This window comes from Lepus europaeus, chromosome 7, assembly GCF_033115175.1.
Source record: "Lepus europaeus isolate LE1 chromosome 7, mLepTim1.pri, whole genome shotgun sequence".
Lineage (NCBI taxonomy): Eukaryota > Metazoa > Chordata > Mammalia > Lagomorpha > Leporidae > Lepus > Lepus europaeus.
The window spans coordinates 7,785,763-7,802,618 of NC_084833.1; the positions used below are offsets into that span (position 1 = coordinate 7,785,763).

The following is a 16,856-nucleotide window of genomic DNA, read 5'->3' on the forward strand; positions in this document are numbered from 1 at the left end:
GCTCTTACAAATAATTAAATAAATCTTTAAAAAAAGTATTATTGCTTCTCTATTTCAATCAGAAGTCAGCACTAAACAGGCAAGCCAATTACTTTCAGTGCTTCCCACAGGGAAAAAACCACTTCTGATTTTTTTCTCACAAATTACACATTCGGGAACGCACTGCCCGTCACATTCCAGGTTTTTTAAAACTTTGCTTTGTTTACAGACAACGGGGGAGACTAAAGTTCAATGCCGACTTTTGGCACTGCTGACAACATGAATTTTTACAAAGTAGAAATTTAAACAGACTTACTTGAGAGCAGTTGGGATCATCCAATCAAAATGTTTCTCTGCCCGATTCCTCAATAATTTGAGGAATCGGTTTTCACACAGACTTGTTGGGGTCAGGGTGAGTGCCGCCTAGTGCCATTTAGTGAAAGTAAACGCTTCTCTCTTTGCATTTGATCCGCATAAAGTCACCAGGCCAGTTCTTGGGGAGCCAGCTGCTCAGCCTCAATGGCCTTTAATGAGCTCTTGGATCAAGTTGGAGGCCTGGGGAGATTCCAGATTCTCCAGTTTCTTTCCCTCATAGGCATCATGGTTTTAGCTTTCCCTCAGGTTCAGTTAGAGAACTTCACTGCCGCTGTCCCTGACCATCGCTGCTGGGTCCCCCTCCTGGACAACCACACCGCCTCTGGCAATGCCTCTGACATCCTCAGCCAAGACGCCCTCCTGAGAGTCTCCATCCCACTGGACGCAAACCTGAGGCCAGAGAAGTGCCGTCGCTTCACCCACCCCCAGTGGCAGCTCCTTCATCTGAACGGGACCTCCCCGAGCACGGATGAGCCGGACACAGAGCCCTGTGTGGACGGCTGGGTGTACGACCACAGCTCCTCCGTCTCCACCACCGTGATGCAGGTAGGAGACCGTTTTCCTCTTATGAGTGCCTGGCTGGGATGTCCAGAGGTAACAACGCAAGTCGTGAGCATGCTTCAAGCCGGGGATCTCTGTGTGGGCGCTCATTCTTCACTCTTTCAGGAAGTGTTAATTGCTTCTGTATTAACCACTGGACTCCTGTATAAAATAGGCAGAACGGTAGCATCACAATGCTTTCTTCATGAAGCAAATTGCTCGCATGTTGTGCTACAAGTGTTATGCTGAGTCAGCAATACTCCACCCTAATCTCCTGTTAGAAGCCCCTGGGCAACTGAACAGAACGCTGTGATTATAAGGCCGGCTGTGATGGTTCCTTCTCTTACAGTGGGACCTGGTATGTGAATCTGAGTCACTGACTTCAGTCCTTAGATTCCTACTTATGGCTGGAATGATGGTGGGAAACATCGTGTTTGGCCATTTAACAGACAGGTGAGTGTCTCTGGTTCACAATTCTCTTTACTAGTGGGTGTTCTCATCAGTTTACGAGCCATTCATTCATCGTGAATGTTTGTTGCAAATTACCCTATGTTGGAGCCACCTGTTACCCAGGAATCGACAAATACCTCTCAAAAATCAGTGTGGTGGACACTGTGAAAGCTTGAGTGCAGGACCCAGAAATGACATCTCCATGGGACCTGGGAGTGTTTCCATAGAGACTTTAAGGGTGAAGTGTGAGAATACATAGTATAGCAAGAGGAGAGTTAACTATGGGATCAGAGAGGTGGATGTTTCACCCCCATGACGTACAGCCTGTTTGAAGACACAGATATGGAAATAAGTATTGTCAACACTGGCCAGGGTCACTGTGTGTCTTAAAGATTTATTTACTCGAGTGTGTGTGTGTGTGTAAGAGAGAGAGAGAGAGAGAGAGAGAGAGAGAGAGAGAGAGAGAGAGAGAATCTTCCACCCACTGGCTCACTCTCCAAATAGCTGCAACACTGTGCTAGATGAAGCCAGGAGCCAAGAACTCCATTTAGGTTTCCTACATGGTGACAAGAACTCAAGTGCTTGTTCCATCACCTGTGGCTTCCCAGGCACATTAGAAGGGAACTGGATCATAAGGGAAGCAGCTGGGACTCAAACTGAATATTCTGAATTTTAGGTTTTTTTTAAAAGATTTTATTTATTTATTAGAGAGGTAGAGTTACAGACAGTGAGAGGGAAAGAGAAAAGTCTTCCGTCTGTTGGTTCACTCTCTAAATGGCTGCCAACTGCCGGAGCTGCACCAATCCAAAGCCAGGAGAGAGGGTCTTCCATGTGGGTGCAGGGGCCCAAAGACTTGGACCATCTTCCACTGCTTTCCCAGGCCACAGCAGAGATCTAGATCAGAAGTGGAGCAGCCGGGACTAGAACCAGCGCCCATATGGGATGCTGGTGCTGCAGGCAGAGGATTAACCCACTGCGCCATGGCGCTGGCCCCTGAATTTTAGTTTTTGCAAAGTTTTTTTTTTTAATTTGTTTATTTATTTGAAAGTCAGAGTTACACAGAGAGAGGAGAGGCAGAGAGAGACAGAGAGAGAGAGAGAGAGAGAGAGAGAGAAGTCTTCCGTGCGATGGTTCACTCCCCAGATGGCTGCAATGGCTGGAGCTGCACCGATCTGAAGCCAGGAGCCAGGAGCTTCTTCCAGGTCTCCCATGTGGGTGCAGGGGCCCAAAGACCTGGGCCATCTTCTACTGCTTTCCCAGGCCATAGCAGAGAGCTGAATCGGAAGAGGAGCAGCTGGGACTAGAACCGTTGTCCACATGAGATGCCGGCGCTTCAGGCCAGGGCGTTAACCCTCGGTGCCACAGCGCTGGCCCCTGCAAAATTTTTAAATGGAAATTTTGCAGGGAAAGATATAAGAATTTCTAATGTAGTTGTGGTCTTAGGGATTTGGGCTACTCTGTGCGTGACAGTACCTCTTCAGAAATAGCTAACTTTGCCATATCTACGCGTGTATCCCTGGAGGGATATGGGTGAATTAAGGTAGTCCTTACAACCTGCTGGTATCATGTCACCTGTGGTCTCAGCTGAAGTCTGATATATGTAAATCCATAAAAGTAGATGCAATTTACAGAAGAATTGAGTCACTGTCATTTTCTACAGCACAATAACCCCACGATCTCTGAACAGAGAATACAGAAAAGTAAATTTTGGGGAATCATAGGATGATATCATGGGAGATTAGAGGGGTGTTGTGGGAGATGGCAATGAACTCTATGAATCTGAGGCATCAGGATACTCTGAGATAGCTACCTTTATCAGGGCAGGGTGTCAGAGCCTGTGCAGACTCTGCTCCCCTCCTCCACTGCTTCCTGCCAATGGCTGCTGTCCCCTTTGGACTTGTTCCCACAGCTGGTTAACACATGAAGTTCCAGGTATGCAGAGACAGGCCTAACCCGAGTGTATCACCAAGGGATATTGGAAACTGACGCTAAAGTGGCAACCAGATTAAAATCCTGGGAGTCAAGAAGAGGCAGGGATAACATTCAGTCAAGCAGCTGAGGCATCTGATGTGTTTTCAGATGCTTAAAAAATGACACCTGTGACCCATGGCAAAGAGGGATTAAAGGAAGAAGGTTATTACTTTAAGTGAAATAAGCCTAACACAGAAAGACAAATATCATATGATCTCTTTCATACGTGGGAGCTAAAAACAAGATGAACTCATAGAAGTTAGAAGTGTTATGGTGGTTACCAGAGGTGGGGGGGAGAAGGTGGGAGAATAAAAGAAGAAAGGTTGACTAATATTTATTATGTTATGGGGGCCGGAGCTGTGGTGCAGAGGTTAAAGCCCCAGCCTGCAGCGCCACCCTCCTGTATGGATGCCAGTTCAAGTCCTGGCTGCTCCTCTTCCAATCCAGCTCTCTGCTATGGCCTGCGAAGATGGCCCAAGTGCTTGGGTCCCTGCACCCATGTGGGAGGCCCAGAGGAAGCTGCTGGCTCCTGGCTCCTGGCTTCAGATCAGCTGAGCTATGGCCATTGCGGTCATTTGGGGTGTGTACCAGCGGAATGGAAGACCTCTCTCTCTCTCTCTCTTGCTCCACCTCTTTCTGCAACTCTGTCTTTCAAATAAATAAAATAATTCTTTAAAAAACAGTACTATGTTATGGCTAGATAGGAGGAGGAAGTCTTGTTGTTTGATTGTACTATAGGTTGATTATAGATTATGTACTGTAGATTTCTCTATAAAAAATCTAGAAGATAGGATATTGGATGTTTTTATCATTAAGAAATGTTAAATATTTGAAGAAATACATACATTCATCTTGAATGGACATTATACATTGTATATGTGTACTTTAACATTAAATAGTATTTCATAAATAGGTACTACTTTTATAAATCCGCTATTTTTTTAAATTAAGAAATTAAATTCTGCATTTGAGGAAAAATGGGTGAATTAGAGGTAATTTTGTTAAGTGAAGACAGAAAAGGACAAATAATGCATGTTTTCTCTCCCATGTGGAAGTTAAGATTAGTCAATCCAAACTTAGAATAGCGATTACCAAAGGTTGGGAAGGGTGAAGGGAGGGAGGCAGGGGAAGACATGGTAATGGATATCACAACCCTGTCTGGTAGAAGAAACAGGTTCCACTGTTCCACAGTGCAGCTGGGTGGCTTTAATTCACAGTATGCATTAACTACTGCACAAAAAACTGGGAGGGAGGTAGTCTCCAAACATACAGAAAAGATAAGGAGCCGGTGCCGTGGCTTAACAGGCTAATCCTTCGCCTTGCGGCGCCGGCACACTGGGTTCTAGTCCCGGTTGGGGTGCCGGATTCTATCCCGGTTGCCCCTCTTCCAGGCCAGCTCTCTGCTATGGCCTGGGAAGGCAGTGGAGGATGGCCCAAGTGCTTGGGCCCTGCACCCGCATGGGAGACCAGGAGAAGCACCTGGCTCCTGGCTTTGGATTGGCACAGCACACCGGCCGCAGCAGCCATTGGAGGGTGAACCAAGGGCAAAAGGAAGACCTTTCTCTCTGTCTCTCTCTCACTATCCACTCTGCCTGTCAAAAAAAAAAAAAAAAAAAAAGGATAAGGAAATGTAAATGCTAAGTGCCTGATTGTATCAATTTACCCTGTATACCTGTGTTGCAGTATTGCATAGTGCCCCGTGGAAATTTTTGAGAAATATTATATGCTAATCAAAACTTCTTTAAATAAAAAGATTACACACCATATCATTCCACTATATCCTTAAGTTTGTATTTATGAAATGATTGACATTTGTATACCTTATATTAAAAAAAGGAAAAGAGAAAATAATGCATGGATTTAAAAATATTTAATACCAAAATATTTTTCTCTTTTAATTCCATTTTTAATGAATTTTTGATGTACGTTTATATGAATGCAATTTACTTTTACATAGTAAGCTTTCATTTTGCCATCCTGATAAATTAACTTATTAGAATTATTAGTGTTATTGTGAATTCCTTAATGTCTTCTATTGTACAATCATGTCTTCAAGTACACATAGTTTTGGATATTGTTTTCTGGATATTTGTCTTTTTTTTAAGTTTTTTTTTTTTTTTGACAGGCAGAGTGGATAGTGAGAGAGAGAGAGAGAGAGAGAGAGAGAGAGAAAGGTCTTCCTTTTTGCCGTTGGTTCACCCTCCAATGCCCGCTGTGGCCAACGCATCGTGCTGATCCGAAGCCAGGAGCCAGGTGCTTCTCCTGGTCTCCCATGCGGGTGCAGGGCCCAAGCACTTGGGCCATCCTCCACTGCACTCCCGGGCCATAGCAGAGAGCTGTCCTGGAAGAGGGGCAACCAGAATAGAATTCGGCGCCCCAACCGGGACTAGAACCCGGTGTGCCAGTGCTGCAAGGCGGAGGATTAGCCTGTTAAGCCATGGCACCGGCCGTCTTTTTTTTTTTTTTTTAAAAAAAACTAGGACCTTTGCTAAAATGTGAGATGATCATATGATTTTTATCCATTCTGTTGATGTAATGTGCTATACTTATTGATTTTGGAATATTGAGCCATCTCTGCTTGCCAGGGGTACATTCCACCTGATCTTGATGTGTGATTTTTTTCTCTGTTATTGGATTCATTTTGCTAGTATTTTGTTGAGAATTTTTGCATCTATGGTCATCCAAGGTATAGATCCCTAATTTTCTTTGGTGGCCTTATCTGTGTTGGGGATCAAAGCAATGTTCACTTATACAATGAGTTTGAAAGTGTTCTCTCCCTTTTAATTCTTTGAAATTATTTGAGAGGAACTGGTGTTAGTTCTAGATCAGAGGTTTGTTAGTGTTCAGCAGTGAAGCCATCTGGTCCTGAGCTTTTCTTTGCTGGTAGACTTTTTATTACTGATTCAATTTCATTTTCATTCTCAGTTGATTTTGTTCTTTATGTCTTCAAGTTTTATAATTTATGTGTATCTGGATATTTACGCTTTTCTTCCACGTTTTCCAATTTGTTTGTGTAAAGTTCTTCCTAGTAGTCCTTGATTATTGTCTATATTTCTGTGGAATCAGTTGTGATACCTCCATTTTCATCTATGGTTTTATTCATTGGTGTTTTTTGGTGTTTTTTTTTCTAGTTAACCTAGCTAAAGTTTTGTCTATTTATCTATTCAAAGAACCAACACTTCATTGATTGATATTTTGTGTTTTCTTAGTTCACACTTCATTTCTATCTACTCTGGTCTTTATTACTTATGTTGGGTTTTTTTTCTTTTCTAAGTATTTTAAGTCCATTTCTAGGCTGTTTTATTGAGATCTTTCTTTTCTTATTGCAAACAGTTATTGAGATCCTCTGCTGTATCCCTGTCAGTTTTGATACATTGTATTTAAACTTTCACTGGTTTCAAGGAATTTTTAAATGTCTTGTTTGATTTCTTTTTTTTTTTTTTTGACAGGCAGAGTGGATAGTGAGAGAGAGAGACAGAGAGAAAGGTCTTCCTTTTTGCCGTTGGTTCACCCTCCAATGGCCGCCACGGCCTGTGCACCACGCCGATCCGAAGCCAGGAGCCAGGTGCTTCTCCTGGTCTCCCATGGGGTGCAGGGCCCAAGGACTTGGGCCATCCTCCACTGCCTTCCCAGGCCATAGCAGAGAGCTGGCCTGGAAGAGGGGCAACCGGGATAGAATGTGGCGCCCCAACCGGGACTAGAACCCAGTGTGCCGGCGCTGCAAGGTGGAGGATTAGCCTGTTAAGCCACGGTGCCGGCCTGTTTGATTTCTTAAATGATACTTTGTTCATTCAGAATCATATTGTTTGGTTTCTGTGTATTCATATAATTTTTAGTGTTTTTTTTTTGTTGTTGATTTCTACTTTTATTACATCATGGTCATAAAAGATATATCATATATTTTCTAATTTTTGAATTTGTTAAGACTTTTTTTGTGGACTAATATGTGGCCTATCCTAGAGAATTCTTCAGGGCCAGATGAAAGGAATGTTTCTCCTGTAGCTATTGAAAGGAATGTTCTGTAAATTTTAGGTCTATTTGGTCTAAAGTGTAGTTCATCTCTGAGGTTTCTTTGTTGGTATTTTGTTTGGATCATCTGTTCCTTAATGGAAGTAGGGCGTTGCAGTCCCTCACTGCTGTTGTATTAGAATTTATCTCTTCATTTAGATCTAATAACATTAGTTTTACAAAGCTGCTCTGGCATTGGGTGCATGTATATTCACTGTTATTACATATTCTTGTTTATTTGCTCTCTTGGTCATTATAAAGTTATATTCTCTGTCTCTTTTTATAGTTTTTGTTCCAAAGCTTATTTTTTTCATACTAGTATAGCTACTCCTATTCACTTTTGACAATTGCACATCATTCAAACAGTTAAATGACTGCAGAAAAATATAAAAAGTAGACAAAAGTGTTTTTAAATGAAAAAATGGAGAGTAGTAAACATTTTCAAGTTTTGTATTCTTTTTATCTTAAGATTTGTTTCCTGCTTTAATGAGGTATAACTGATGAAAATTTGGATGTATTTATACTGTACAATGTAATTTTTTTGCAAGAATGTGGAAAAGGAGAACTATTATACACTGTTGGTGAGAATATAACAGCCACTGTGGAAAACAGTATGGAGACTCCTTAAAAGTTAGATACAGAAAATGATTCAGCAATCCCACTAGTGAACACCTGTTATATACCTGTATGTATATGGAAAAAAAATGTATATGAACAAATATATAAGCCCAAAAGATATGAAAATACCATAGCAAAGAGATAGCTTTTCTACAATGTTCATTACTGTTCAGCACTGTTCACAATAGCTAAGGTGTGGAATCAACAAAGATGTCCATTACCAGATGAATGGATAAAGAAAATATTCAATATACACATGATGGAATATTATTCAACCATAAAGAGCTTCAAACTCTGTCATTCGTAGCAAATTGGCTGAAACTGGAATACATAATGTTAAGTGAGATAAGCCAGACACAGAAACACTAATGCTGCATTTTCTCCTTTATGTATAGAAGCTTAATAAATCCTTCATCTGAAACAGAATAGTGGTTCCTAGAGGCTGGGAAGGGAAGGGGAGAATAGGGGGAGTCTGGATAACAGGTACCATGTCAGAGTTTGATGGATGGAGTAAGTTGCTAGTGTTACACAACCTATTGTGGTGACTATAGTTCACAAAAACCTGTTATATACTTTCCTGAGCAAACAAGAAAGCAGCTCCAAGGCTCCAATCATAAGGCCATGTCAAAAGGGGGCAATGTTGTTTACCTGCATTGAAATGTTGCACTGTAGCCCTCGAATATGTACAATTATTGTTAAAACTATAAAGAAGACTATCCTTTCACTTTTAGAATTTGTGTCTTTACTGAAGTGAGTTTCTTGTAGGCAGCATATTGTTTGTACATGTGTTTTTTTATTTAATTCCCTTACTCAGTCTGCATCTTTTTAAAATGGGGAATTCAGTCCATTACCATTTAAAGTTATTGTTGTTAAGCAATGGCTTAGACTTGACAAGTTTAAAGTTTGCTTCTATTTATCTTGGACATCCTTTTTTCTTTCTGCAGTGGATTTTATTCTTCCATGTTTTCCTCATGGTAGTTATCTTTCTTTGTTTCTGTCTGTAGGGATCCCTTAAGCATCATTTGTCGATCTGATCTATTGGAGATGAATTCCTTCAATTTTTGTTTGCCTCGGAAAATCCTTACTTTTCCTGTTTTTATGAAAGAAACTGTTGCTGAGCAAGTTATTCTGAGTTGGCAGTTATTTTCTTTTAGTACTTGAAATATGTCACTCCGTTCTCCACCAGCTTGGAAGATTTCTGTTGAAATCTAATGGAATTTGGTGACTTGACACTTCTGCAGATTTTACGATTTGCTCCTAGTGTTGTACATTTACGAGTTTGACTATGATACGTGGTGATGAATATCTTTGCTGGTCATGTCTATCTGGGGTCTTACAGGGTTCCTTTACTTGGATGTCCATATCTTTCTCTGGATTGGGAAAGTTTTCAGCTATCATTTCATTTCGTAGATTTTCTATGCAATCACTTCTCCTTCTTTCTTGGAGATTTCCACAATTTAAATATTTGTTCATTGAATGAGATCCCAAATGTCTCAGCTGCTGTATTCATTCTTTTTTCCCTTTTCTTTTTGTCTGGGATATTTTAAGCGACCTGTCTTCAAGTTCGGATAGTCTTTCTGCTGACCAATCAAGTCCATTGTTGAGGCTTTCAAGTATAATTTTTACTCGACTTACTGAGTTCTTTACCCCCAAGCATTTTGTTTGGTTCCTCTTCAAGATCTCTATCACCTCGCTGAATTTCTTATTCCTACAACGCATTGTTTATCTGATTTTGTTGCTGCATTCTCTTGCATCCCTTTGGGCATCCCTTATAGACATTCTTTTGGATTCTTTTTTTTTTTTTTTTTGACAGGCAGAGTGGACAGTGAGAGAGACAGAGAGAGAGAGAGAGAGAAAGGTCTTCCTTTTCTGTTGGTTCACCCTCCAATGGCCGCTGCGGCCGGCGCACCGTGCTGTTCCGAAGCCAGGAGCCAGGTGCTTCTCCTGGTCTCCCATGTCTTTTGGATTCTTTACCAGACATCTCATCAATCTATTTTTTCTTTGGATACTGTTGCCAGAAAGTTACTATATTCCTTTGGAGGCATCACGTTCCCTTGTTTTTTTTTTTTTCATTTTACTTGTGACCCTATGTTAAGATTTGTGCATCTAGTGAATCAGTTGTCTCCACATTTTTATAGAGTAGCATTCATGGTGATTTATATTCCGTTGAAGATGTGACCCTGAGGTGTCAGTTTGAAAGGCAATATTAGCTTTGGTTCTTCTTGTACACGCTAGTGTATCTTTTCTGTAATTTCTTCAGCTGTAAGTGGTACCTGTTGTGGTAGAATCATAGTGACATGATGTCACTGGGGGTCACACAAAGTTGTAGGTCCTCTAGTGACCCAGACTTGTGTGGTACACACAGAAGTGGGAAGAGGAGTGTCCACTGTGGGGTCATCTCAGTAGTGAAAGTGGAAGCACATGGATCAGGATAGATATTAATCCTGGCACCTCTGGGGTATGCTCTTCAACCAGAGGAGTTAATCTAGACTAGTAGCCCAAGTGGGTAGCACCCATCCTCAATTCCAGGGGCAAGGTGGGCACAGAAGCAGTTTTGGGGGGGATGGAGAAACCACAAGGAACACTCTCACATTCTCAGTCCCGGTGACGGTACAGACCCAAAAGCATTGTTGGCAGTACTCTCTTTCTACCCATTCTCAGTCTCTCAGGGTACCTACTTTCAGTATCCAACAGAGGTTGCAGAGATTTTCCAGCCAAGTGATAAGGGGGTGGGGGAGATTGCATATCTCTCTTTGGGTACTTGCTCTTAGTCCTCAGAAAGAGCTGGTCAGGAGAAAGAGGTGGGTGAGGGCACTCGTGCTCTGAGTGTCCCTAGCATATGGACCCATTTGTGGCTTGTGCAGAGGGTCAGGTACTGCAGAGCTTGCTCTTATTTCCAGCAGAGATTCCGTCTCACGGGGAGTCATGTGTGAGAGACAATGATGTTACCTGGAAGGGAGCAGGCCTTTGGTCTCAGAGGACAAATGCCCTTGACCCTGCCTCCCCAGGGTAGTACTTCCTTCCCAAGACAAACCTCCTAACCCCTGCAGTGCAGGACCCTGTTCTGGTTTGGGTGTTGGAGTCACAGGCAGTCTGCTGTGGGTCCAGGATCTGTAACCTCATCAGCTAGTAGGGGAGGATGCCTGGGGGTTGAGGCCAGGGGTGAGGCCAGACAGAAGCTTCTGGGCCCCAGGACAATAGAGAGGTAGGTGAGACCTCCTTTCTCAGGACGGCACCCATCAACCACAGCCTGGCTCTGAAATTTGGGGGAGACAGGGCAACTCTTTCTCCAAAGTAAAGCTATTGTGCTGATTCCAGGTAGCTCTGACAACACAGCTGCAGGCCCGTGACTACTGCGGGACTCTCTTTACCTAGGTTTGCTGTTATCTGTTTTGATGGGCAATGTTGGGGTTTGCCTGTCACCCTGCCACCTGCATCAAGGAGTCCCCTGGGCTAGGGATTTCCTCCTCTTTCTATGCAGGCTCCCCAGGTTTCCATATCTGTTGTGCTCCAGTATCTCCTTTGCTGGGTTCCAGTGCTCTACCTCGGATACTCACCTCAATACACATCTCTCTACCTGTCACTTTGGTTCTTTGTGTAGGAGAAAGTGACTATAGGGCACTGATACTTGACTATCTTGGCTTCAAAAACCCTTTGCACAACAAAGATTTATCTTCTTTTGGCTATAGAGCACAGACAATTCAATGACCACACACCTCATTTCATGAGTCGGTGTCCTAAATAATGTGGATGTGAAATCCCTTTGTTAATGCATACATATATCTGCTTCCATTTTCCTTCACTTCCTGATATTCTTTCCTACCTTCCAATACAGGGATCATCATAATGTATTAACAAAGAGGAGTCTTCAAAAAATGCCAAGGGAAATGTACACTATGAAAAAAACTATGCATGGATTTAAAATTATTTTGCATCACAATTAATCTTATGTTTGAATTCCATCTTTCTGTGAACCTTAAAAATGCCCTCCTACACATTGTTGGGTTAATATGTATGTTTTCAGAATGAGTGACATTGTTTGGTTTGTATATATCTTAGTTTACGTCTTATGCAAATGTATTATCTCAATCTTTTTCTTTTATACGTTCACCACCATGGTTTTGAGTCACATACACATTGTTGTATATACTTCTAGGACATTTTTCTATTGTTTGCATAATGGTTCACAGTGAAGATCAACAGCAATGTCTCTAATACTGTTTTAGGGGTGGATAATCATAGGCCATCAAAGGCTTACCACTATGAATATCACTGGATGAAATAAATTTTATGTGGCCTTTTCCCATACATGTTATATCTTTATATATTGCTGCTTTTTATTATGGCTGTCCTGACTTCCAATCATTGCCACCTCATCATTTCATTAATCGAAGCCCTTCTTTACATAGATCCTTACTCTATACTTAATTGAAACACAAATTTTCAGATGAGGCATGTGTTGTATAAATGCTCAGAACAGAAAGATTTCATAGTCCTATTATGCGAATGTGCTCAGACAGCAGAAAAGATAGGAGAGCGAATGCCCCATCTCAATGTGTGCCCATCATGATGGATTACAAGCCACACCAGAATCAACACAGGCCCTTTTGTCCAAGTTGTCTGTATGAAACCTCACTGTCCTAGAGATCCTTGACACAGAGAATTTGCCCCCCCCCTTTTTAAAAAAATTTTCCCCTTTTTTCTGTTTTCTTCCCCCCACCATGCCCATGTTACCTAATCCTTTCCTCTTCAAACGAACTTTAAACTTATCTGTCTGGGCAATGGACCCTGTGCATCTTGTTCCGGAGGAAACACATTACCCAAAGCCTACAACCTGTGACTCAGCAAAGAGAAGCTCTTGTGAAACCCATCAGTGACTCTGGTGTACTGCTCCAAGGATATATATATTTTTTTTTCACAGAAGTTTAGTCATGGCCTGCATGATGCAAGAGTCCCAAGTGCAGATTTAGATTCTGCATTAATTAACCAGGGATGCCATAACAAAATGCCACACCGGGCAGCTTACACAACATAAATCGACTTCCTTGCAGCTGTGAAGGCAGTGGAGTTCAAGATCAAAGTCCTGGCCAATTCGATTCTCACTGGGAGCTCTCTTTTTGGCTTGTAGCAGGTTGCCTTCTCCCTGTGTCTTCACAAGGAGATGAGTAATGGAGTGCAAGCGAGCTCTCTGGAGTCTCTTCCTAATTCCACATGAAGGTCCCACCCTATGTCCTCCTAATTATCTCGCAAAGACCCCATCTCCAAGCATCATTCATTGGTAGTTAGGGTTAAACATATGAATATGGGAGAACACAAGTACCCTTGGATTCTAGACACTACTTAGGCTTTCTACTATGCTAAATACATAAAATTAGTACAAAAGACGTTTGTGATAGGTTAAATGTTTCTAAATTTCAACTCATTTTACATAGCTTCAACTGGGGTCGAAGATCTACTGGTGAGAGATTGGAAAAGAATCTTTAATACATGGAGTAGTTATTTACATACATAGATGGTTACTTTTGAGGTCTACTATTAATTAATTGTGGATGGATGCTTGAACATTTTAAGTAAAAAGTTTTACTGTTAAAACATCCCTTAAGTTAAAAAGAAGTGTGCTTTGTTTTTGATAATTCTTACAAGCTGTCATTATTCCCATTCTCTACTCTGTCCCCATTTCTCAGGTTTGGGAGGAAGTTAATACTCAGATGGTGTCTCCTCCAGCTGGCCATCGCTGACACCTGTGCAGCTTTTGCTCCCACCTTCCTCGTTTACTGCTTACTGCGCTTCCTGGCTGGAATGTCTACTGGGACCATCATGGCAAATGTTTCTATGCTCAGTAAATGAACACTTTGAATCTTGGGGCATTTTTCAAGGCCTTGCAACTGAACCTTTGTTTGAAGTCAAAATCCTCCTGTTTGTGTTCTCTTCCAGTTATAGAGTGGACATTGCCCCGGTTCCAAGCCATGGGAATGACATTTATGAGTTCTAGTGGCTGTATTGGACAGATAATCCTGGGAGGCCTAGCTTTTGCTATTCGTGAATGGCACATACTCCAGCTGGTGGTTTCTGTGCCATTTTTTGTCTTTTCTCTGTTCTCAAGGTATAAACTTTTTCTCTCCCTCTGTCTTAAAGGTCCTTGAGATGCAAGGCACACAACATCAGGAAACATGAGCTCTCTTGGGTATTTGGGAAAGGCTTTATCAAACACTTGCTCTACTAATCTGTGTAGCAGCAAAACAAGATTGTCAGATAACATCAAGACCACAAGATTAAATTAGAATTTCAAATCAATAAGATTTTTTTTTTTTTTACTTGAAAATGGGGAACCTCCCATCCACTGATTCAATCCCCAAATTCCACAACAACCAGGCCTGCATATGGTTGGATCCAGGTCCCAAGAGTCAAGAAATCATTCCAGGTCTACAGTGTGAGTGTTGGGGGGCAAACTAATTGTGACATCACCTGCTGCTTCTCAGGATGTTCCTTAACAGGAAGCTGGACTCAGAGTCAGAGCTGGGCACTCCAATGTCACAACCAGCAGCTTGGTAGCTAGGCCAAACACCTGCCCCAACAACAAATATGTCCTGTGTAATAATCCCCATATTGCATGAGCCCTGGATACATTGATTACCCTTCCTTTTGTAGGTCAAGCTTCTATTTATTGGGGAGTTCTATATTTTCCTTTGCTTATTGCATAAAATATACTATGTCCCATCAAATTCAAATTTTGAATGGAAACAAGTTTGGTAGAAATGAAGCCAAAATATTGCATGAGACACACTAAAGAATTATTCATTGTATACCTGTATTAAAATTTAAAAAGGCACACCACAGTTTTTGTTTGCTGAAACCAGCAGTCTTCCTGAATAAGAGCAGCAATATGACTCCTGGTCTGCGTTCCCTGCAGTGAAGGCATACCCCATGGTGAGATCATCCTCATATTTTCCTAGTGATTGTGCAAGAAATTGCAAGATTACATTTCCTGCATGAACAAGTAATGGGTAGTAGCTAGGAGAGGAAAGGCATCTCAGGTTAAAGGTCAGGTGAAAATAAGCAAATGCAAATTGGCTGTGTGTCTCTCTTCTTTGATCAGGTGGCTTGCAGAGTCTGCTCGGTGGCTGATTGTCGCCAACAAATCCCAGGAGGCCCTGAAGGAACTCAAGAAAGCTGCACACAGGAATGGAGTGAAGAACGTGGAAGACACCCTAACTATGGAGGTGAACAGGGAAGGCAGCTGGTTACAGGATGCAGGAAAAGCATAATGTGATGTGTCAGCGTCCATCAGTTGGGTAAGGGGTGGAAGCACAGGTCTGATATGGATCTGTCTCACTTCACTGTCCTGGATCTAGAGGGTGTCAGTGTTCACTGTTTCACAGACAGTTGTTGAAATGATTAGGTGCGGATTTTCTATTCAACAGAGGTAGGAAGCACTTATTATCAGTAATTGTAGGGATCGTGCATTGATCGCATTCTACCGTAGAAAAAACAACAGAAACACACCCATGCCTTCCTGTTCAATATCCCTCGGGCCTTCTTTCAGGGCAGTGGGGCACTTGGAAGGGTTGGTGATCCTGCAGAATGGAGCACGAGGAGGTTGACTGATTTGTCCGGCTAGTCACACTGTGTGTCACTCAGTGGATGTTTGCTGAGCGTGTGGCGGGGCCAGGTTCTGCTCCACCCTGGCCATGTGGCAGTGGCCACGACAGCTCAAATCTGTGTTCTGTGGCGTTTTCATTATACTTCTTCTTCTTCTTTTTTTTTGACAGACAGAGTGGACAGTGAGAGAGAGACACAGAGAGAAAGGTCTTCCTTTTGCCGTTGGTTCACCTTCCAATGGCCGCCACGGTTGGCGTGCTGCGGCCGGCGCACCGCGCTGATCCGATGGCAGGAGCCAGGTGCTTCTTCTGGTCTCCCATGGGGTGCAGGGCCCAAGGACTTGGGCCATCCTCCACTGCACTCCCTGGCCACAGCAGAGAGCTGACCTGGAAGAGGGGCAACCGGGATAGAATCCGGTGCCCCGACCGGGACTAGTACCCGGTGTGCCGGCGCCGCAAGGCGGAGGATTAGCCTAGTGAGCCGCGGCGCCGGCCTCATTATACTTCTTATATGTTTCAAAGGCATGGCTGAGTGGAAATACCTCAGATAAGTCTTTTCTATTTTTCCACCCCAAGTACGGAAAGCAAAAATTACTATGGGTCTTATTAAAGCCCATTTATCATGTAATACACATATACAAACTATGTACTGAAAATTTACATTGTGCTAGGCGGGGTGCTTTATCATGAATAACAGTATAAATCAGAGTTCCAGGTTTCAAGGAACTTTCATAGTAAGAGGAGAGAATACAATGAATAGACTTTTAAATAACTTTTTTTATGGTCAAAATTAGTTAAAATTATATTTTGTCTTAAGCTTTTGTTTTGTTTTCTTTTTTTTTTTTTTGACAGGCAGAGTTAGATAGTGTGAGAGGGAGAGAGACAGAGAGAAAGGTCTTCCTTCTGTTGGTTCATCCCCCAAATTGCTGCTACGGCCGGGGCACTGCGCTGATCTGAAGCCAGGAGCCAGATGCTTCCTCCTGGTCTCCCATGTGGGTGCAGGGCCCAAGGACTTGGGCCATCCTGCACTGCCTTCCCGGGCCACAGCAGAGAGCTGGACTGGTAGAGGAGCAACTGGGACAGAATCTGGTGCCCCAACCGGGACTAGAACCTGGGGTGCTGGCACCGCACGTGGAGGATTAGCCAAGTAAGCCATGGCATCGGCTGTAACAAGCTTTTAAGTGTACAATACCATAGTGTTCAATATAGGCACAGTCTAGCACAGGAGATCTCTGGAGTGTTTCTGATCCCACATCACTGAAACTCTAATCATTGAACAACTGTTTACCATTGGCTCCTTCCTCTAGTTTCTTACAG

At 42.6% G+C, this 16,856-nt stretch overlaps 1 protein-coding gene across 3 annotated transcripts in view; it reads left to right on the forward strand.

The window, feature by feature from the left end:
- Window positions 1-401: 401 nt before the first annotated feature.
- LOC133762927 (organic anion transporter 7-like) overlaps window positions 402-16,856 on the forward strand; it is a 30,649-nt gene continuing 14,194 nt past the window's right edge. For all 3 annotated transcript variants that reach the window (XM_062195959.1, XM_062195960.1, XM_062195961.1), the window contains exons 1-5: window positions 402-900; window positions 1,244-1,347; window positions 13,626-13,780; window positions 13,876-14,044; window positions 15,038-15,161. In XM_062195959.1, the coding sequence (XP_062051943.1) occupies window positions 499-900; window positions 1,244-1,347; window positions 13,626-13,780; window positions 13,876-14,044; window positions 15,038-15,161 (954 nt within the window). In that variant the 5' untranslated portion in view covers window positions 402-498. The remainder of the gene's footprint in view (window positions 901-1,243; window positions 1,348-13,625; window positions 13,781-13,875; window positions 14,045-15,037; window positions 15,162-16,856) is intronic.